At 48.5% G+C, this 22399-nt stretch overlaps 2 protein-coding genes across 2 annotated transcripts; one reads left to right on the plus strand and one right to left on the minus strand.

Moving 5' to 3' along the window:
* Window positions 1-579: 579 nt before the first annotated feature.
* LOC108926851 (T-cell surface antigen CD2-like) lies at window positions 580-5850 on the minus strand. Its single transcript, XM_029257936.1, has 5 exons — window positions 5558-5850; window positions 3766-4059; window positions 3290-3544; window positions 3044-3181; window positions 580-1068 (listed from the first exon to the last, which is right to left on the minus strand). Exons 1-5 carry the CDS (start codon window positions 5613-5615, stop codon window positions 758-760), a joined length of 1056 nt encoding a protein of 351 aa, XP_029113769.1. The 5' UTR covers window positions 5616-5850; the 3' UTR covers window positions 580-757.
* A 4764-nt stretch (window positions 5851-10614) lies between these two features.
* LOC114912229 (uncharacterized) lies at window positions 10615-22188 on the plus strand. Its single transcript, XM_029258179.1, has 6 exons — window positions 10615-10680; window positions 15371-15613; window positions 15738-15845; window positions 16000-16086; window positions 17224-17286; window positions 22058-22188. Exons 1-6 carry the CDS (start codon window positions 10620-10622, stop codon window positions 22186-22188), a joined length of 693 nt encoding a protein of 230 aa, XP_029114012.1. The 5' UTR covers window positions 10615-10619.
* Window positions 22189-22399: the final 211 nt, after the last annotated feature.

The following is a 22399-nucleotide window of genomic DNA, read 5'->3' on the forward strand; positions in this document are numbered from 1 at the left end:
AGTATAAATGGCACCTATAAGTATCTGTATGGCACTGCAGGAGAAAAAAAATAGCAATTGCGAAATTTAAATATTTAGTTAAAAGTTAAAATATTTATTTTAATTGGTGTTCCTAAAAACGCTGCTTCGCATCTCAAGGCTGCTTGGTGTTTCCACACATCGGTTTCTCAGGGCTCAGGGAGAAAAAGGTAGAAATGAGCGAAACAACAAAGAGTGGGGTTTGCAAACAGTTAAAGAGTGTGAAGAGCAGCTACTTCTTCTCAGAGTGAACAAGCGCTGCTCTCCGTGACGACTGGCGGACCCTCTGGTTCGAACCACGACTGCACCGGTGTCACCGCTCTGCGACGGACACCGTGGCTCTAACTGCGGTTGCCGTGGACACTGGTCACTGAAGAAGGGTCTGGAACCCATCTCTCTGAGAGCCACTTCTCTCCTGATCTCCTGAAAGCTCCATCGAAGAGTCCGACACCATCTATGATTAACTGTGTATTTGCTGTTTGAACGTCACTTCTATAGGAGCCGCTGGAGGGATGCGAACCAGCAATACGGTGGCGTCACACACACAAGCGTGTGTCCATCATCCGGTGTGTGTGTCTAAAGCTCTTTGTGGGTTGATGATGCACTTTGTTTACTCTGATTTGCACGTCACTGAGGAGGAGAGTTTGCTGAAGGGAAATGAATTCATAAGTAACTCTTTCTGTAAATGAAATGGGCGGTTCTGGGGTCGCTGGCCTTCTCGGTAGCGCACGTTCGCGGCCTAGCGGTTGTGCCGGGGCGCCGACTGCCTCGGCCTGGGTCGGGGTGGCGGCTGCTCCTCCGCCCCGTCCTCGGCGGGCACCGGCGGCGGTCTGGAGCGGGGTTTGCCTCTCGACCTGGGCGGCGCCGGCGTCTGTCCGTCTCCGTTCTGCGGGTGGGGGCAGGGCGGCGCGTGTCCTCGCGGGGGCGCCTGGTGCCGGTGCTGCCCGTGCGGGTGCGCGTACGGATCCTGCTCCTGGTGCCGCTGCTCCTGCCGCTTCTGCTGCTGCTGCTGCTGCTGGGTGACGGCGGCCAGTCGGAGCTCCTCCTCATCTGCGGGGAGATTCGACGGCGGGGTTTGCTCACAGCCCGACACCTCGGCCCGTTTTACACACCGCTCGGGTTACATGAGCGCTTGTTTGCTCTCCTTGCGTTTGTTGCGCTGACGCTCCATGGGTAACACACCACCTGATACACACGCACACACGCTGTCTGAAACTGCTCGTCCCAAAGGGGGTCGCAGCGAACCGGAGCCTAACCCGGCAACACGGGACACAGGGCTGGAGGGGGAGGGGACGCACCCAGGAAGGGACGCCAGGCCATCACAAGACACCCCAAGCGGGACTTGAACCTCAGACCCCTTGCTACGTTATAACTGCTATATTTAACACACACACCACGTCCCCCATCTTTAAAAAGCTGCAGTAACACAACGGTGCTCTTTTGCGCACCACGGACAGCAGCTGTCATCGCACCCTAGTGTCCCCGAGTGGCGAGCGTCTCCGCCGCCCCGTTCGGACTCTCCGTCCGCCGGAATCCTCGTCCCCGTCTCACGCCGGGCGACGACCACTTGCGGGTTTGCGCGGGAGCCGATCGGGGTGTTCGCAGGCCGTACGCACGTCGTGTCTGGGAGTGCGGGAGGGGGCTAAACGCCGACTGAATTTCGGCGACAGAAGTGAAGCACCTGACACTGTTCGCACGCTAAACTACACGACTGAGCGACGGGGCAGCGCTGAACTCTGTCGCCTGAGCTCTTCACACACTGGTGTGTCTTTATCGACTCGGATTCAGCCGACCGATGATGAGTAGAGCGTTACGATTTGGAGAATCGTAACACGGACTTCGAGGACGTCATGAAGGACTTTGCCGAAAAGATATTTGCTTAGGAAAAGCCTAGAAATTCCAGAATTCGATTTTTCAAATGTAACTTTTAAGTTGTATTTGCATCAAATTCCTGCCTCACAAATTCTTCCCTAATCTGTTCCCTCCTTTGTAGGTCCTAAAATCGTCACACGGCGTCTGCGGTGCCTCATGGGAAATAGAGCACTGGCCTTGCGCCCGAGCTGCAGGAAGAATCCGACACGAGAGATGTGTGGACTCCTCCTCCTCTTGGTTTGCGCTGCTCTAACACACACACACACACACACACACACACACACACGCACACACTCACACACACGATTTCTCCGAATCAGATAAGACATGTGAAACGCCTCATTCTGACTCATTCCTTCCTGCAGCCACAGTTTCTTTCTGCCGTCTCTAAAATGACACCATCTCCGGGCTGCAGCTCAGGAAGCGTAATCACTCTTTTGTGAAAAGACTCTTTACCATAAAAGAGTAATTGTGTGTCTATTTCTGCGGCTCCACAACATGACGTTTCGCATTCTCGAACGTGTGGAACAATACAGACACGACGGGATCTACCTAAGAGGAGTAACTGCGGTATGTGCCGTAACAAAGGGTGTAACAGCAGCACACCTGTGGTTGGTCGAAGGGACCGCCCCCCAGCCGCTGCGCCCCCTGCCGGGTCGCGCCGCGGCCCTCATAGAGCCCGTTCCTCCGCAACCGACGCTCCTCCGCGTCACGTCGGGAAGAGCTCGGTGCCTCCGCATCTGCGGCTCGGAGGCGGAGGACAAAGAACTGCGCAACGTTCCGCTCGTCACTGCTGGAGGCGGAAGCCGGCGGGACGAGGCTCGAACCCTCAGCCGCCCGTGTCGTTGCTGCCGCCACTGCGGCTTGCGGCCCACATGAAAGACCTGCCTGCATGAGACCTTTGGCAGGAATGAGCTCCACGTGTGTGTCTTCACACACAGTGTTGCTTAATACAGTGGGCTGTGTTTCCGTAACTCTCGGCGTGTTTCGGTCCGCAGTTCCGGCACCGATAAGGCCGGGTGTCCGTCAGCGCTTGCCGGGCCGGGCCGGGCCGGGGCGCGAGGCCGCACGCGGCAAATGTCCCGAACCGCCGCTTGCGCGTCGCTAAACGGGCCGAGGACACGCTTGCCATGGCGACGGGCCCCGCTCCTACCTCTGAACCGGTTCTTGTTCTGCCTGTAGCGGCGGAAGCAGCAGAAGACCAGGACCCCGACGAGGATGAGGAACAGGCCGCCTCCTCCCGCGAGGATCGCTATCATGATGTACATGTCCAAGCCGAAGAGTTTTCGTTCTGAAACGCAAAGAAGGTTCAGCGGAAGCTGCTGTGGATGCTGTTTTCTAAATCCTGCGTGTGACACATAGAGAGCGCAGTAAAGCGAACGTGGACCAGGAGACACACCTGGAGTGAGACCTGGACATGACACCTTGACGGCGTCGCTCTGCGCCGAACGGATTTTGTTTGAGATGCTGCAGGAGAATTCATCAGCTGCCGTTATTTCGGCGAGCTTCAGCGTCAGAGCTGTGCCCGTCTTCTTCGTCTCTTTGTTGTTCTTCAGCCACACGATGTCCGAGCTGGTGCCCTGCGCATCGCAGGTCAGTTTGACCGAGGAACCCGAGCACGTGAACGAGGGCTTGCCGGGTTTCGAAACTTTCTCTGGAAAAATGAAGATATGAAGATGAGCATGATGAACAGCACAGTGATGGTGATGATGATGCTTAATAATATTGTTGCCTTAAAATATAGCAGGAGACACTTAATGTCATGATCTCTGTCAGTTGTGTGAAAACGCAATACAAAGTGTGCAAAATTACTGCGTTTTTTACAAAAGGAGAATATCACAGTCCGTCGGAGTGTCCATGTTCTGCTCCCCTCACCTCTCACGCACAAGTTCTTCGTTACTGAGTACACCTGTTTTCCACCACTGTTAAACACTTCAGCAGAATATTCTCCTTTCTGCTCCATCGTCACATTGTGCAGGACAACGGATCCATTATCCTCTACATCTCCTTCTTTTCCTGTTACGAGTTTTCCTTTCTTTTGCTTAATGATTGTCACTGTGCTGCGTTTCCAGACCAGTTCATCTTCTGCTTTGGTGTACGGATAACCCAGATCAATGGGCACCCTGTCTCCAACCTCTCCGCTCACATCGCACTTGGCGTCGGCTGTTACTGCAGGAGGTAGAGAAGGTCAGGGAATTAATAAGAGACGCATGCAATGCTGGGAGAAACACCCAGTGACCACATGAACGCTGACCACAACACAAGCACAGATCATCCACACAGTTATTGCATTTAGTGACCAAAAAGTTGTACAGCAGGTGTTTTTTTGTTTTCCTCTCCTCAGCTGCCAGCTGCCTCATCCTAACAGACAGCAGTGACTGCAGCTCCCCTGTGCTGTGTCTTCATACTGTGTTCTGTCTCTTCACGGAACGATTTGACTCAGAAAGATGGAAAGAGCTCAGAGGACCACCGATTTGGACGGAACGGTATTTATTGGACCGGCTGCGGACAAACAGAGCAAGAAGTTGAACCCGCAGCCTTTTCGTCCTCGGCTTCACGGTAAAAAGTGCGGAGGCCTCTCTCCCCAACACCGGCTTTCGTTTTTAGAGGTACTCGAGCTGCGGAGGAGGACGGCGCACAAAATGGCCGCGCTGCGCTGCCGCCAGCTGTCTCTCCACCGGCCGCCCGTGTGGCGTGTGGCGTGTGGCGCCCTTGTGTGTTTCACAAAGGTCAACGAGGAGGTCGAGTGCCGTCTTCATGTGAGAAAACGAAACGGTCCCCACGTGTCCCCAAGCGTCCCCAAGCGTCCTCCCATCCAACTGGTCACCTCTCGGTTCTGAGGGACACCATGAAGGTTATTTCTAAGCAGTGCAGATATTTACAGATTATCAATCTGCAGTCACATGTTCCCCACATTACTGCACTCACAAATAAATAGAAAAATATTTTTTTAATTTATTTTTAAAACTTTCAGCTTTTATAGATCTTTCTCAACTTTCTAACTTTAAAAAATTAAGTTTTTTTCACATTTCCCAAGTGATTTCAGATGTCTACAATGTTCTTTGTACTGACACTAAATTGCACTTTGAAGATAAAAACCAAAACAACTGATTATTGTTTTCAAGAAGCTTCTTGAGCTTGTGAACAATTTAGTGAGGGGAAGTGAGAACTTCATACTTGAGGAAGTTCATTTTTTCCATTTGTGGAAAAAACAAGTTTCCTTATCAAGCACAATCTCTGACTTTTATTAGTCTCTTAAACCAAAATACATCACAGATTTTGCCTCTTTTTTAAAATTCGTTTAAATTCTCGTCCTTCATTTTATACCGCCATATACAGTTAAATTCCATTAAGACCACACTGTTTTCACTGTCATTTATAGCACTTACTGGTTCATCACAAATTTAAAAAAACTTAATCTTATTGTAGAATCACAGTCCTGCACAAACTGTCACACCTTTGCATGGATTTACTCCTGATTTATTAATTTCAGCAGAAAATGCGTAAAAACCTTTTCGGAACAAGAGCTCCAACTGAGGTCAGAAAACCAGCGAGTCGCAGAGCAGGAAATGAGCACGAGATTTTAAAGCAGCTCAAATGGTCCAAAAGGTTGAGAAATTTATGTACATGAGTTCAACAGACAACTGGGTGACTTTTCCACACTTACCTCCGAGGATGAAGGTGGTTGAGCAGAGGAGCAGCACGGAGAGGATGGTGGCCCTCATCGTGTCCCCGTGTGCATGTGTGTGTGTGCGTGTGTGTGTGCGTGTGTGTGTGCGTGTGTGTGTGTGTGTGTGTGTGCTGGGCTGAAAGAGCGGTCAGGGCTGCGCAGTCCTCTAACACACCGCACTTCAGACAAAGCGAAAGAGGCGCGCTGGTGAGTGGGGAGGATGACCTGAATGAGCGGCACGGAGGAAGTGCCGTCCTCCTCTCCTCTCCTCTCCCCTCCTCTCCACCAGCTCGAACCCGCCGCCTGCCTGGGGCCTGTACGCAGCAGGCTCCCTTTGCTCACGGTGTCGTTGCACGGGCCACCTGAGAGGCCCCGCGAGCCCCCGTCCTTCACGCGCAGCTGGGGGTTTGGCGCGTGCCGCAGGATGCGCTTATCGGCTAGATCCTCCTGTGGTCGTCATGGAAACCAGGTGTGTCTCAGGCAGCGCGGCGGGACGCTGGATGTCCGGGGGGGTCGTCTCCCACACGCTCGCGGTGCCGCACTGTGGTCGGCTTAGACGAGATCTCTGTAGAAATTAGTCAAAACTTGACATATAAAGGCTTTTAAAGACTCGACTGATTAGAAAGTTAAGGAGAGCTCTCAACCATCAGCGCTGCGTTTACTACAGCAACGTTTGTTCACCGCCTTCCTGGATCTGAGAAACAGCGAATGGAATTTATTTGGCTTTTTTTTATTTCATATGGATATATTTTCCATCATACATTTGACAGTTAAATCAGAGAAGTGTTTCTACTGCAATAACAAGTGTTAAAAGATCCAGGTGAAATTTAAAGCATGTATGAAATCATAAAAGACACACAACAGCTTAGTGAGCTGAGCAACTTTCACAACACACACACACACACACACACACACACACACACACACACACACACACACACGTGCGGCAAAGTAGCTAAAAGCACGTGAAATATTTTCAATATAGGGCACTTCCTGACTTTGAAACTGCTGAAAATATGACAGCGGGAAACCTGTATTTGCATCTGCACCTCGACAAAGGAAACGCCACATTGCCAGGTCTTTATCTGTATCCCATAATGCACTGCAGGGCCCACGTCCCACTTTCCATAATTCATAGCGCACTGCACGTTACACGTCCATATAGCGCATCCCTCTCATGATGCAGCACGCTGTAAGTGAGGACGGCAAGTTCTCTACATGTTTGTATATGTTTTTAAAAAATTATTAGGAGGAAATTGGATAAAGTTTTATGCAGCTACTCGTGTGAGGAACATTGGTTCAAAGGGTGGAAAGAAAAACTAACTGTCCTTAAGAATCACATGTCTGAATCTAAGTGTCTCTTTCTCCTACTGTAATGAACACATTGTATTTTCTATGAGATGTTCGTCTCTTTGGAGAAAAGTGTCCTATAAATGAACACATGTACAGGTAGATGTAAATGAGCGGTAAGTGTACTTTTGGGACAGCTCACCCGTTGAAAAGGAAACGCTGGCACTGCGAATACGAGGCTCCGGTTCTCTCTCTGGATGGACGAAGTTTTGAGAGTTTCACCGTTCTCACAAAGAGCTGGGAAATTTCTGAAGCAGTAAATCTGTGTACAACTTCTTCTGGTAAACTGTAAAAAATGAAAAAGTTAATAATTTAAACATCAGAAAATATGTGGACTTTATCTGACCATAGTTTTGGTAGTTAAGCACTTAGAAATGTTCTGAATTAGAGAATTTTAAACATGGAGCAGGTCTTTAGAAATACTCCGCTGTTGAGAATGAGTGCAGTGTTCTTTACGAGACTCTTGCAAACCACCGCTGGGATCCGGACTCCATCTAGAGTACTTTGTACTGAACTCCCCAGCAGCTCTTGGGTGCTCTTGGTGCTTCACACACACGGTCTGAAACCACTTGTCCCAAGTGGGATCAGGGCAAACCAGAGCCTAACCTAGTAACACAGGGTGCAAGGCTTGAAGGAGAGGAGACACACCCAAGACAGGATGCCAGTCCGTCGCAAGGCACCCCAAGCGGGACTCAAACCCCAGACCCACCAGGGAGCAGTACCCAGACAAACCCACTGTGCCACCTGCCACCCGCCCCCCTGAAATTGTAAGCTTGTACAAGACATAAACTCCACTTCATTCAGCCGTTTTTTTTTTACTAGTTCTTGAAACTGTATTATTTCTTTAAATATCTAACAATATGAATGTGTTTACCCAGTTTCAAAAGTGTCACAATCAGTGTTGCTTTACTGCTTTATGCACACAGGAATTTGACAGGAAAAAAGTGTCCCCTCTCGCTGCCACGTGGTAATCGTAGAGAAGCCACTCCCGTTCCTTAACCACTTTTTCAGGTCAAGGTCACGGGGGTCTGGAGTCTATCCTGGAAGCACAAGGTCAAGCCCAGATAGCACACTCCCTGTGTACAATACACACATTGGCACATGGTGGACAGTTAAGAGACACTTGGTCTAAAACTCACTCAGACACACGGGGAACACAGTGTTCAGAGCTCCTGCTTTCGCACCCAAGGATCACAGGTTTGAATCTCACCTCCAGCTGTCAGACCCTTGATCAAGGCACTTACCTTAAATTGCTCCAGTAAAATTACTCAGCACCGGTGCTGTGAGGCAACTGTCCCACTATTATGAAAGTAAAAAGGTAATTTTCAGTAAGGTTGTATCTTGCACACTTTTAAATCGTGGAATTAATTTTCTCATATTAAATACAGGCTGACACACCATCTGTGTGCTGTGTCTCGCACCTCAGACCCATAATAACTACGATGATGTGGTTGAGTTTACGTTTAAATGCGCGACGTATTTTCTGTAGCAAAATGTGTCAGGAGAAGTGGCTGGTGTCCTACTCAGACTCTGGACAAAGAAAGGGAAAAAAGCATCACCACTGTGTGTGATCATATTGGGGGGGGGGGGGGGTTCAGGAGGTCTCTGCGTGTTTTTTGACTCCAGCCCAGTAACATTGTGTTGATCGTGGGAAATGTACTCAGAAAAAAGTGAGTACTGGCACATTTTCACTGGGAATCACCATAATGAGCTCGAGAGAGGACATGGACATTGACAAACAGAAGGGTTTTGGACAGGAAAAGTAGCAAGACTGGGCTGCACTCTGTCTCCTCACCTTCTCTGCTTGAGCACAAAACACATCCTGGGAGAAAGCGGCAGAAGAGAGATGCAGATGAAACTTCGGAAGAAGTTAAAATTCCTGAAAGCGCAGAGTTAGAAAATGGGAACACGGTTACATGTGAGGGAAACGGTCGCTGTGGACGGAGGGGACACGAAGTAGGCGACACGTCCTGCTCTTGGCATCGGGGACGAAGAAGTAGTGGTGCAGCAGCTGGGAGGTAGGCTGAGCACCAGCAGTGAGGAGAGAGGAACATCTGGAGAAGGTGCTCAACATGTGCTGATGGAGCCACAACTGCAGAGAATAAAGCTGTTGAGTCAGAGCTTTTTCTGTAACATGGGGGGGCACGGTGGGTCTGGGGTTCAAGTCCCGCTTGGGGTGCCTTGCGACAGACTGGGTGTGTCCCCTCCCCCTCCAGCCTTACACCCTCCGTTGCTGGGTTAGGCTCCGGTTCCCTGCGACCCTGTATGGGACAAGTGGTTTCAGACTGTGTGTGTGTGCTCTGTAACATTGCAGCACGGGAGAGGAGAACGATGGACTCCTCTGGACTGTGCTCTTCTGGGAGACCTGTGAGGACACCGTGGACATATGGCTGAGTGTCCAGTTAATGTCGAGTTCAACCGTGACAATAAAAACTTAGTCGCGAGCAAAAAGCGACACCCTAGATTAAAAACCTGTTTAATTTCCATTGTAACAACAATAGCACCACCTGGCGGTTGCGTCGTTCGAACTTCCGTTCTCTCTCTCTTATGTTTTAAAATATGGGTGTGGGTGTAAAAAATGAGGCGTGACGTCACCCCACAAACCGGAAGAAACGGAACACAAACCAATGAGACCGAATTCCATTTTTTTAAAACAAACTTTACTGACAAAAGCAGTAATCACAAAAGTCTGGATCATAAAAAACACGGAACTGGATCGAAATATTACAACAAACAAAAATGCAAGAGGGAATTAACAAAGAGGAGAACCTTTAAAAGTAAATACATTTGCATTTATTCGTTTAGCAGATGCTTTTCTCCTAAGCGATGTACATATCAGAGAAAAATCAATAAATAAAGACACTAAACAAGCAAGAAATACAAAAATATAAATATGCAGAAAATAAAGTAAAGACTTACTCATCACAAATATGTTAAGGGGTCAGTAGAAGTAGGAGGGGCATCATACCAGAAGTCTGGGGGACCCTGGTGCAGGTTAGGGTTGGGGTTGGGGTTAGGGTTAGGGTTAGCTTAGGGTTAGGGTTAGGGTTAGTGTTAGTTGTTAGGGTTAGGGTTGGGGTTGGGGTTGAGGTTAGGGTTAGCAGTTAGGGTTAGGAGTTCAGGTTAGTGTTAGTTGTTAGGTTAGGGCGGCTCCCTCACAGTACAAATCAGTTTAGTCTGTGTGGGTTTCCTCCATTAATAATAATAATAATAATAATAATAATAATAATTTAAGTATTCGGAAAGATGAAGAATAATTATTTAATGAAAAGAGCCTGTGTTACATTGCAGTACTACAGGAAAGTGCTATGAAGTAAAAAGATAATTTTTGTCGCTTATTGTCACACATGTTCAAATTGGGCAAAACACATTTATACTGAATACATTTGCAGAAATAACCTGAGGTGAGAGAAGACTGGGTAATTCATCAGGTGAAATTTAGATCCTGATGGAAGCTGACAAACAACGAAAAAATCGAGTAAAACTTGAACAGACAGGAGAAATATTTTAGGTATGAAAAGTACTTGTTTCTTTAAAATGAATTATTGTCATGACTATGAGTAAAATAATGAGAAGATGAAATGTGGTTATATCTGTCTTTGCTTTGGAATCTCTTGTGTCATTTCCCTTTAAATGTGAAGCTAAATAGGAAGAGGTGGAATTCCAAACTGCCTTCACTTTCACTTTTACTGAGACTCACAAAACCAGGATGGAAGGAAAACTCTTAATATACAGTCATATCCTCTTTATTCTCATGGATTTGACATCTGGTGAGTATTTTATTGGCCTTTTTAGTGCAATTGAATAACAAAGTGCATTTTCTCTGCTCAGTCACTTGTCATTTTCATATATGAATTACTGTACATGTAGCAGGAACTTGGCCTCAGTCCACATCTACTGTAAATTGTTATTTTTAATAACATTTATGTTTGAAATTGAGAATGAGAGTTTTGCCGATTCAGTTTTTCTGTGCCACCCCATTACTGTTCACACTTATGATTACTGATCTAGCAAAAACTCTTATGAACAATAAGGACGTATCTGGTATGAGAGGAAGGGGGAAAGTACCATGGTATTTCTCTGTACGCTGGTGATACCTGAGTAACCCTGAACCACTGGGTCCCAGCAGTACTCAAGGCCGCGTCCTGTTGTGTGGAGCACGGTCACGGTGCCAATGGGGATATGAACACACACACTAGTGTTTTCCATAGTGCAGCCTTTACTGAAACACAAGGCAGTGGCGAGGAGAACTTTTTATTGCTGAATCACAATGGACCACCAAAACAGCATGTGTCCAGACTGTCCATCATGTCAATTCTAATCTTTTGGTTCATCACATCCCTTTATTGAATAAATTAATACATACATTTTGTTATGCGTTACCTAAAATCACACACACACACATTTTCAGAACCACTTGTCCCTTACGGGGTCACGGGGAACCGGAGCCTAACCCGGCAACACCGGGCGTAAGGCCGGAGGGGGAGGGGACACACCCAGGACGGGACGCCAGTTCACCGCAAGGCACCCCAAGCGGGATTCGAACCCCAGACCCACTGGAGAGTAGGACTGTGGTCCAACCCACTGCGCCACCGCGCCACCGCGCCCTACCTAAAATCAATACAATAATAATAAAACTTCACAGTAAAACCAGTAAATGTATCAGCTGCAAGGTGGGACCTTAAACCCAAACGAAAACCACACCCCAATGCTGCAATATTTATAAGTGCATATTAGTGTGTACAAAAGCCCCTTATGATGACTATTAAATCAAAGTTTTCGTTTACCCCGCCCGGTATGGGGTCCCACCCTGGAGCCAGGCCTTGGGGGGCGGGGGAGCTTGCATGGGAGCGCCTGGTGGCCAGGTCTATGCCCACGGGACCTGGCCGAGCTCAGCTCGAAGCCATGACGGGGAGCCGCTCTTCGGTGGGCTCACCACCTGCCAGAGAGACCGTAAGGGGTCGGTGCGCCCAGCTGACCCAAACCTCGGGCGCCAACTCTGGTTTTTGGGACTTGGAATGTCACCTCACTGGCGGGGAAGGAGCCTGAGCTGGTGCAGGAGGTTGAATGATACCGTCTAGATATAGTCGGGTTCACTTCCACTCAGAGCTTGGGTTCTGGAACCACTCTTCTCGACCAGGGGTGGACTCTCCACTATTCTGGCTTTGCCCAGGGTGAGAGATGGCGGGCTGGTGTGGGCTTATTAATAGCCCCCCAGTTCAGCCACCACATGTTGGAGTCTACCCTGGTGAACGAGAGGGTCGTCTCCCTGCGCCTTCGGGTCAGAGAACGGTCTCTCACTGTCGTTTGTGCTTATGCGCCTAATGGCAGTGTAGAGTACCCGGCTTTTTTGGAGTCCTTGGGGGGCGTGCTGGAAAGCGCTCCCACTAGGGACTCTGTCGTTCTACTGGGCGAGTTTAACGCCCACGTGGGTAGCGACAGTGACACCTGGAGGGGCGTGATTGGGAGGAACGACCTCCCTGATCTGAACCCGAGCGGTGAGTTGTTATTGGATTTCTGTGCTAGTCACGGTTTATCCATAACAAACACCATGTTCATGCATAAGGGTGTCCATCAGTGCACGTGGCACCAGGACACCCTAGGTCGGAGGGCGATGATCGACTTTGTAGTCGTTTCTTCTGATCTTCGGCCATATGTCGTAGACACTCGGGTGAAGAGAGGGGCTGAGCTGTTAACTGATCACCACCTGGTGGTGAGTTGGATTCGATGGCGGGGGAAAAAGCTGAATAGACCTGGCAGGCCCAAACGCATAGTGAGGATTTGTTGGGAACGTTTGGCAGAGGCCCCTATCAGAGAGGTTTTCAACTCCGACAGAGCTTCAACAACCAGGTCCCAAAAGAGACTGGGGAAATTGAGTCCAAATAGACTATGTTCCACACCTCCATTGTCGGGGCGGCAGTCCGGAGCTGCGGCCGTAAAGTCTCTGGCGCCTATCACGGCGGCAATCCCCGAACATAGTGGTGGACACCGGAGGTAAGGGATGCCGTCAAGCTGAAGAAGGAGTTCTATCGGGCCTGGCTGGCTCATGGGACTCCTGAGGCAGCTGACGGGTACCGGCCGGCCAGACGGAATGCAGCGCTGGCAGTCGCCACAGCAAAAACTCGGGCTTGGGAGGAGTTCAGCGAGGCCATGGAGGAAGACTTCCGGTTGACCTCAAAGAGATTCTGGCAAACCATCCGGCGGCTTGGAAGGGGGAAACAGTGTTCCGCCAACACTGTTTACAATGGAAATGGTGCGCTGCTGACCTCAACTGAGGATGTCCTCGGGCGGTGGAAGGAGTACTTTGAGGATCTCCTCAATCCCTTCGACACACCTTCCGTACAGGAAGCTGAGACTGGGGACTCGGAGGGGGACTTGTCCATTACCCTGGCTGAAGTTGCTGAGGTAGTCAAAAAACTCTTTGGTGACAAGGCTCCAGGGGTGGATGAGATCCGCTCCCAGTTTCTCAGGTCTCTGGATGTTGTGGGGCTGTCTTGGCTGACACGCCTCCGCAGCATTGTGTTGAGTTCGGGAACGGTGCCTCTGGACTGGCAGACCGGGGTGGTGGTCCCTCTTTTTAAGAAGGGGGACCGGAAAGTGTGTTCCAACTATAGGGGGATCACACTCCTCAGTCTCCCTGGGAAAGTCTAAGCCGGGGTACTGGAGAGGAGAATCTGACCGATAGTCGAACTTCGGATTCAGGAGGAGCAATGCGGTTTTCGCTCTGGCCGTGGAACACTGGACCAACTCTATACCCTCACTAGGGTGCTGGAGGGTTCGTGGGAGTTTGCCCAACCAGTCCATATGTGTTTTGTGGACCTGGAGAAGGCATTCAACCGTGTCCCTCGTGGCATCCTGTGGGGGGTACTTCGGGATTATGGGGTTCGGGGCTCGTTGCTACGGGCTGTTCGTTCCGTGTATGACCGGAGCAGGAGCTTGGTTCGTATTGCCGGCAGTAAGTCAGACCTGTTTCTGGTGCATGTTGGACTCTGCCAGGGCTGCCCTTTGTCACCGATTCTGTTCATTATTTTTATGGACAGAATTTCTAGGCACAGCCAGGGAACGGAGGGTGTCTGTTTTGGTGGCCGCAGGATCTCATCTCTGCTTTTTGCGGACGATGTGGTTCTGTTGGGTTCATCAAATCAAGACTTACGGTGTGCACTGGAGAGGTTTGCAGCCGAATGCGAAGCGGCGGGGATGAGAATCAGCACCTCCAAATCCGAGGCCATAGTTCTCAGTCGGAAAAAGGTGGATTGCCCCCTCCGGGTTTGGGGGGAGTTGCTCCCTCTAGTGGAGGAGTTTAAGTATCTCGAGGTCTTGTTCACGAGTGAGAGAAAAATGGAGCGGCAGGTTGACGGACGGATCAGTGCGGCGTCCGCAGTAATGCAGTCATTGTACCGGTCTGTTGTGGTGAAGAAGGAGCTGAGTCGTAAGGCGAAGCTCTCAATTTACCGGTCGATCTACGTTCCTACTCTCACCTACGGTCATGAACTCTGGATCATGACCGAAAGAATGAGATCGCGGATACAAGCGGCAGAAATGAGCTTCCTGCGCAAAGTGGCTGGGTGCACCTTAGGGATAGGATGAGGAGCTCAGTCACCCGGGAGGAGCTCGGAGTAGAGCCGCTGCTCCTCCGCATCGAGAGGAGCCAGTTGAGGTGGCTCGGGCATCTGTTCCGGATGCCTCCTGGACGCCTCCCTGGGGAGGTGTTCCGGGCATGTCCCACTGGGAGGAAGCCTCGGGGCAGACCCAGGACACGTTGGAGAGACTACGTCTCCCGTCTGGCCTGGGAACGCCTTGGGGATCCCCCAGAGGAACTGGAGGAGGTGTGCGGAGAGTGGGAAATCTGGGGGGCTCTGCTTGGACTGCTGCCCCCGCGTCCCGGCCCCGGATAAGCGGAGGAAGATGGATGGATGGATAATGTGCACAAGTAGCTCCAGCACTGAGAGAAAGGCATCCCCCATCTCCGCACAGTGCTGCCGAACCCCTGACCTGCTTGTCATTGGGTTTTTACTCCTTACCTGTGTTTCGGAAATGTTTCCACTACAGGTGTGACCTACAGCAGACTGAATGGAGACGTCACACTCACACCAGCCATCAGGGACACTTGCGAAGAGATCCTCTGGAAACACAACAACGACAAAGTCATCGAGTTGGTCAGAGGTCAAGGAATCAGGGAGTTCGGTAAATTGAGAGGGAGGACGACGCTGAACCAGGAGACAGGAGAACTCAGAGTGAGGAACCTGGAGAAGAGACACTCTGGACGGTACACAGCCGAGGTGCTGGTGGAAAAGAGGCTCCAGTACTTCACGTTTAATGTGATGGTCATTGGCGAGTGTGCGGCCACACTGTTACGCTGTGAGGTTGAGCACCTTTCTTAATGTGGTTCGGCCTTTGTACAGTGTTTACTACTGCGCCCCCTGGTGTGTGACTCTCTTCACCTGTGTGTATCCTGTGTAGACGCTGTGACCCGACCAACTGTGCAGTGTGAGCAGAGGGATTCTGTAGGGATTCTACGCTGTCACAGCGAAGGAGAGATGGGAAAGTATCGGTGGGAGGGGCCTAATGATTTATTAAGGAACTGGACCGATCAGCCAATAGAACTACAGGTCAGCAGCTCTGACTCCGCATACACCTGTGTGGTGAAGAACCCTGTGAGTGAGGAGAGCAGTGAGGCCTTTCCTGCTGAACGCTGCTTTAAAGGTGAGCAGAGATCCAGCTGCAGCCAGATGTTTGACTCGGAGTCCTAGAGACACACTCTTCTGAGTGTTTCCACATGTGCGGTAAGAGGTGACACAGCAACACTTTTCCTCTCTTTCTTTTCTAGAACGTTCTGCTGTCGGTGCTCTTATTGCTGCTGTCGTTGCTGTCGCTGTTATTGCTGCTGTTGGTTTGATCGCTGGGGCTTACTGTGTTTACCGCAGAAGAGCAACAGGTACCTTCCTTTCACACCATGTTATAGTGTATTTGGGTGTAAATAAACATGTTTAGGGGTAATTAGCCAAGTGTTTTGCTCTGTGGTCTCCATGTGCTGAATTGGAACAGTGTTGCGTCGTCACCTTTTACCATCTCTGCTTTATGTGGCCCAGCTTTTGCTGACCAGGAGGAAGGGAGGAAGCTACCGGAGCGCATGGGGCCTCTGTGCCAGCGGGGGTGGAAACGTATTTGGGAACCAGGTCAGAAACGTGAATACATTCACAGCTGATCGGGAGGAGGGTCCTGGGGCTGGACGCCATGTGGGGAGTTCAGGAGATCTGGGCTGTCTGTGTCTACACTCCTGTGGAGGCCTCGTCCCACACGAGTCCTTTAGAAGAGCAGGTCCCCTTTAGTGTCACAAATATACACTTAATTCTCGGAGGGAACTTCAGCATCTTCTTACACAACATGGGACTTAAATATTGTAAAAGTTTTATCTGGATGTTTAATGTCATTGATGGTTTTAAGGCAGAAGCTGGTGGAACAAAGTGTGGCCATGTTACCTGTGTGATCTGATAGCACTGTAGGGGTTAAAGTCCTGGGTGAAAAGACAGAAACTGGTCTGATCTCAGCGCAGACCCTAAGTGGGACTCATTTTGGTATTCCATGGGGTAAACTGAGCTATGGTCCATATCAAGAAAACATATATAAAATAATGATGAATCATTCTAAGTTTAGAAAGAAAACAACCAGAAATTACATGTGGAATCTTAAATCACCGGTGTTGGAATTGATCTTTTTTGGCACTCCAGAAATGAGGCACAGCAAGCTCAGAAAGTCGGTTTATTACACTTCTCACCAGGTGTTCTCCATCGTGGATTCACACATCTACACATCTCTGCGGTGTCCTTTTGTACTACTCAACCTGTATTACCTCCTCGTACCAGAGACAAAGGCCTCCCAAGGTCTTCTTCTTCTTCAGCCATTCCCAGTACAGTGTAATTTTACCAGTGGCAAAAACACTGTTCTAGAAACTTCTACAGCAGGTCATATTACACACACGAATGAAACACATACAGAGGTGAAAATTATGTGATGAAAAATGTGAATAATAATAATAAGATAAAAGAGAAGTAAATGTAAAAGTAATGAATTCTGGAATTCTGTACATTTGGTGTCTGAAAGAATTGTGTCTTTGTGTGACATTTTAAGATAAAAGCCAGTTTTAATGTGGAACTTATTAATTTCAACATTAAATATTCAATATTCGATAAAGATATTTTGGAAAAAAATCACAAGTTGGGAATGCATTTTGTTCAGGTCTGAAAGTGAAATATACATAATGAATTATGTTTTAAAAAATGTTTTAAGATGCTGCTGTTCCTCTGTCCTCGCAGACCAACATGTAAAAGATGAAAAATTGATGGATGAGGAATCAGCTCCACTGAAGACTAATGAAGGTAATTTGGTATTATCGGAAACCAATGGCTATGGTGGGATTTTCATGGGTCATGTTACTATCAATACCCTAAGAGTCAGCTAGAGCAAGGATGGAAGATAATTCATGGGTGGATATAATGGTTTCAGACCTTGGCGTGAACTTGACCACGAGCAGGGGGAGAGGCACGAACATAACCACGTATTTACGGTTGGAGGAAAGTGACTTCAGTGAGAGGCTTAAGAATACATCAAGGCAAGAAGAAATGCTTGGGGGAATGAAGGCAGGGACCCCACATTGATCACCACAGCCTACAGAGCGGTTCAAATAAGTCGGGTGAAGTTCAGTGGGAGGTTTCACGCCAAAGTCCACAGGACATCGAAACCTCTGTCTTAGACGAGACAAGACCAAGCACGGATACACAAGGCAGCATCGATCATGGGGAGGACGTGGGGCAGTCGATATTTAGGCAGGTATGGAAGGAAAGGTGTCGAGAGCAAAACCTAAGATAAGATGGCCAGGTGCAGCCAAATGCAAAGAGTGGACCCCCATTCATGACAATTTAAGAGGGATTTTAGATTGTTGGAAGGGTAGGGCTGAAAGTAAGATTAACCAGTTAGGTGAGAACGTTTATGATTATGGAATGAAGAGATTTGGGGTGTATCAGGAGAAGAGAAAGGAGTGCAGGTTATGCCGAGGTCAAGACGGTAGGTAGAAATTGAGGGACTGATTTGAGAAAAAAGGCAGTTAGAAGGACTTTGGAAACGAGCAAATGAGGAGGGGAAGAGAGGTATTAACAATCTGCAGGAAGAATTGAAAGGTAGGTTTTTGTGCTGAGGAGAGCAGAGAGGCTTAGGTGAAGGGGGAAGAAGAAAGCAGGCTAGAGTAGTGGTTTTTAAGAACTTGTTTAAATTTGTGAAGTCGTTGCTTAAGCAGGAGAAGTCCGGTTGTTTAAATGCTGGAAAGCAGGAGCTGGAGAGTTACCTGCAGGAAATGCACACCGATGGAGAGAGAGGGAGAGTTTTTGAAGTGCCTGCAGATATTCCTTCACTAGAAGAGATTGTAGTGCAAATGAATGAATGAATGAAAGAATGAAAGAATGAATGAATGAATGAGCTTTATTGCCAAGTATGTTTACACATACAAGGAATTCGTCTTGGTGACAGGAACTTCCACAGCACAGACAGAATGACAGTGACAAGACACAGTTAATAAAAGTAGAGTGGGCTAATAGAAGATAAAAAAAAAAATATATAAAGTACACAATATACAAAATAGACACTAGACATTATATGTTTGGGTGTGAGTCCCCCAAGGTTGAAAGAGGTGCAAGAGGTGGTTCGTTGTGCAAGGGCAACATCTGCACCGGGACCTAATGGGGTTCCTTATCAGGTTTACAAAGGCGCCCCGGATGTCCTAAAGTCTTTGTGAACGCAGATGGTGGTTGTATGGAGGAAGGGAATTACTCTGAAGACATGGCTGAGAACGGGAGGGGTATTTATAGCCAAGGAAACTGTTGCTGCAGAGATATGGCAAATCAAGCCTTCTTAATGTTGAGGAAAAGATAGATTTTAGTGTAGTGGTACAGAGATTGTCTACATATTTGTTAGCAAACAATTTAATTGACACATCTGTGCAGAAAGCAGGAATTGTGGGATTTTCAGGATACCTAGAACATTGCAGTATAATCTGGGCTCAGATTAAGGTAGGTAAGACATTACAGCATATATGGACAACATGATCATGCTTCCTAGTACTGTTCTGTGTACCTGTCACTTACTAGGAAAGCTAAATGACAATCTTAAGTTAGCCAGGTTGAAAGCGAAACCTAGTAAGTGTAAGAATTTGTCAATTGTTAAGGGTTAGTTATTGCAGAAGAACTTTCAGAGTGATGGATAAAGGATTCTGTTGGTGGTTGAAAAGCCAATTAAGAGCTTGGGTAGATGGTATGATTCTTCCTTCAGCGACAAGGAACAGGGAAAAGGACGTAGACAGGATGTTCTGCAGGCATTTAATACGATTGACAAGTCCTTTTTACTTGGGATGCTGAAGGTTTGGTGTCTGCAGTTTGATATATTGCCTCATATTAGGTGGCCACTTGTCATGGTCGCCAAGGTGCAACAGACTCAAGGGCGGCTGCACAAGCTCGCCAAATGCGGAAGCCGAGTAGGGGCAGACTGAAAGGAGAACCATGGGGCAGGCAGGAGATCTTCGATGAGCAAACGTCATTTGTTGGAGGATCCAAAAGTTGAGGTCAGGAGACAGGCGAGAGTCAAGGGGCCAGGGAAGCACAGAGATGGGGTAGGCAAACGTGGAAACAGGGAAAGCGAGGTAACCGTAGGAAGCGCTGGGCATGGAAGTGTCAAGTGAGTGTCGAGTCTCGAGTGTCAAGCCTGTGGACTTGATGGTTTGGGTTCTAAATGGGGTGACGCACAAGATTGGAAGTTAGTTGCTGATGTAGGAAAACAGCTGCAGATGCCGCAGTGCGTTGCAGTTACGGCTCTGAGACCCGATTTTGTACTGTACTCCGAGGCCGCACGAGTAATGTACTTCAACGAGTTAACAGCACCTTTCGAAGATGCAATGGAGGACGACTTTGAGAGGAAGAAGTTGAAGTACGCTGATTTGGCTGCTGAGGTGAGGGAGCAAGGCTGGCAGTGCTTTATTAGACTGGTGGAAGTAGGCGCAGGAGGGTTTGTTGCAAAATCAACCACGTCGCTGTTGTTGGACTTTGGTTTTAGGGTTTAGTCGTTAAAGGCAGCGGTAAACAACTTGTCTGAGGTAACGGAAAGATCCAACCAGTGGTTGTGGCTTAGGAGGCAGCAGAATGCTTGGGGAAAGCAGACCTAAGCCTGGGGGTATTTGCTTACGTGAATGGTGATTGTTAGGTCTTGTTGTCACCTCCATACGCTTAATGTGGTGTGTTGGTTGTGTGGTGGTTGGAGGGTGGTTAACGGGTGGTTGGAATGGAATATTTGTCTCTTCTGTTTCAAGTTTATTGTCATAGGTACAAGTACCGTGTACAAGTATCATGAAATTCTTTTTGAATGCTTCTCCACAACCTAGGGGGTGCGGTGGTGCAGTGGGTTGGACCACAGTCTTCCTCTCCAGTGGGTCTGGGGTTCGAGTCCTGCTTGGGGTGCCTTGTGATGGACTGGCGTCCCGTCCTGGGTGTCTCCCCTTCCCCTTACGCCCTGTGTTGCCGGGTAGGCTCCGGTTCCCCGTGACCCTATACGGGACAAGCGGTTCTGAAAATGTGTGTGTGTGTGTGTGTGTGTGTGTGTGTGTGTGTGTGTGTGTGTGTGTGTGTGTGTGTGTGTGTGTGTGCTTCTCCACAGACTATTGACAAAGAGAAAAGAAATACTGCAAAAAAACAAAACAATGACAGTGTTTAATACAACAGCAATAACAATAACACCAGTAGACAGCCAGAGAGCTCATAATGTGGGAATGCTTAATGTGACAGTGTAATGTACCAATGTGTTTGGAGGGAACAGTCCAACTCTAGTTACTAAAGGTGGCACATTGGTTAGTGTTGTATAGTCTTAGAGCAGTGCGGTAAAACCTGTTCCTGTACCTAGCTGTGCGGGTTCGAATAGACCTAAGCCGTTTTGTAGATGGCATGGAAGAGAGAAGTGCCCGTGCGGGGTGACTATGATCTCTCATGATGCGCATCGTCTTTCTGAGGCAGTGTGTAGTGTAGGTGTTCTCGAAGGCTGGTAGCTGTGTGCCGATTTCCTGAGCTGTTTTCACCACCCTCTGTAGGGCTTTCTTGTCCTGTATGGAGCAGCTGCCACCCCAGGATGTAATACACCCTACTGAGGACGGACTCCACAGCACACCTGTAGAAAGCGGTGAGGACTGTAGTGGGGATCCTGGGTTTCTTCGGACGCCTGAGGAAGTGGAGGCGTTGATGGGCCTTTTTGATGGTCGATGCTGTGTGTTCAGTCCATGTGAGTTTGGCAATGAGGGTGACCCCTAGGAATCTGAAGCTGTTGACCCTCTCTGCCGTGTCTCCTCCTATGTAGATGGGTGCATGAGCCATATCCTGTTTCCTGAAGTCAATCACCAGCTAAAAGATGAAGCAGGAGGTACTGTGATTCTCTCACTGCTCACATGAGATACACATCAAACAGATGGTCATGAGCACAGTGAAAATCATTTTTCAGGAAAGAATGCAGGTATGTTAGGAAGGACATTTGCTAACTGGAAACAGTAAAAGAAAGTACATGTGCTCTAATTGTATCTGACGGTGTGTCTCTGCACTGTCTGTCAATCAGGAGATCAGTGACTCGTTGTTGCTCTTCAAATTTGAGAGTAAAAGATGGTGTGAAAGAAAACAATGAGGAAAGAAGCCCTTTCATTGCTTTACTTTTCTCACTCTGTGCAGTAATTCTTTTTGGTTCTCTTCATAATGACTTGTTCCTTTAAATGAACTTACAACAAAAAGGCCCCCTTCTTAGGAGCACAGGGGGGACCAGAATGCAGCCTGGACTCGGAGCGCCTGGGTGCTCCAAAAGGCTGTGGGTTCCATCCCCCCTCTGTCTGTGTGGTGGTTTCATGTTCTCCCCATGTCTTGCTGGGTTTCCTTCCAGAGCCTAAAGACATGCTGTGTATCTGAAAAAACCTTCCAACATCTGGTGACATGTGCTGGAAACCAGTTTTTTGTCTTCACAAGTAATGACAACAGTTTTTCATCATATTAACCTCTGGATGTTCACTTCTAATGTAGTTGTTCATGAAACGTTGCTTTACTGATTGTTCACATAGTGCTGTTTTCTGGTGCCCCACAGATGTAATCGTTAAACCTGTAAGTGAAAGAAAGAAGCGGTTTGAACCACCTGCATGTAGCCCAAATAATGTAAAGCATGAGCGCAGAAGTATTCAACAGAAGGACAAGAAAAGTGAGACTGAAGCGCTATAGTGCTATACAGGAAAAAGTCATTACTTGTTGAATGATGAATATATTAATAAATGAAATTTACTGTAATCAACTGCTATGAATAGTTGCTCAGCACAGCTTGGCAGATTTAAAAGCCCATAGAAAACTTCACACTGGCAAAATTAACACACACAGTTTCTGAACCGCTTGTCCCTTATGGGGTCACGGGGAACCGGAGACTACCCGGCAACAC

This window comes from Scleropages formosus, chromosome 14, assembly GCF_900964775.1.
Source record: "Scleropages formosus chromosome 14, fSclFor1.1, whole genome shotgun sequence".
NCBI classification, from domain to species: Eukaryota; Metazoa; Chordata; class Actinopteri; order Osteoglossiformes; family Osteoglossidae; genus Scleropages; species Scleropages formosus.

What these genes read in the sequence shown, in the direction of transcription:
- LOC114912229 (XM_029258179.1), top strand. Translation starts at nt 10,620, where the DNA reads ATGGAAGGAAAACTCTTAATATACAGTCATATCCTCTTTATTCTCATG. An exon ending in TGCTGAACGCTGCTTTAAAG is followed by an intron (nt 15,614 to 15,737) that starts GTGAGCAGAGAT and finishes TTTCTTTTCTAG; the next exon opens with AACGTTCTGCTGTCGGTGCT. An exon ending in GAAACGTATTTGGGAACCAG is followed by an intron (nt 16,087 to 17,223) that starts GTCAGAAACGTG and finishes CTGTCCTCGCAG; the next exon opens with ACCAACATGTAAAAGATGAA.
- LOC108926851 (XM_029257936.1), bottom strand. Translation starts at nt 5,615, where the DNA reads ATGAGGGCCACCATCCTCTCCGTGCTGCTCCTCTGCTCAACCACCTTC. An exon ending in AACCACCTTCATCCTCGGAG is followed by an intron (nt 4,060 to 5,557) that starts GTAAGTGTGGAA and finishes TACCTCCTGCAG; the next exon opens with TAACAGCCGACGCCAAGTGC. An exon ending in GAACAAGAACCGGTTCAGAG is followed by an intron (nt 1,069 to 3,043) that starts GTAGGAGCGGGG and finishes ATCTCCCCGCAG; the next exon opens with ATGAGGAGGAGCTCCGACTG.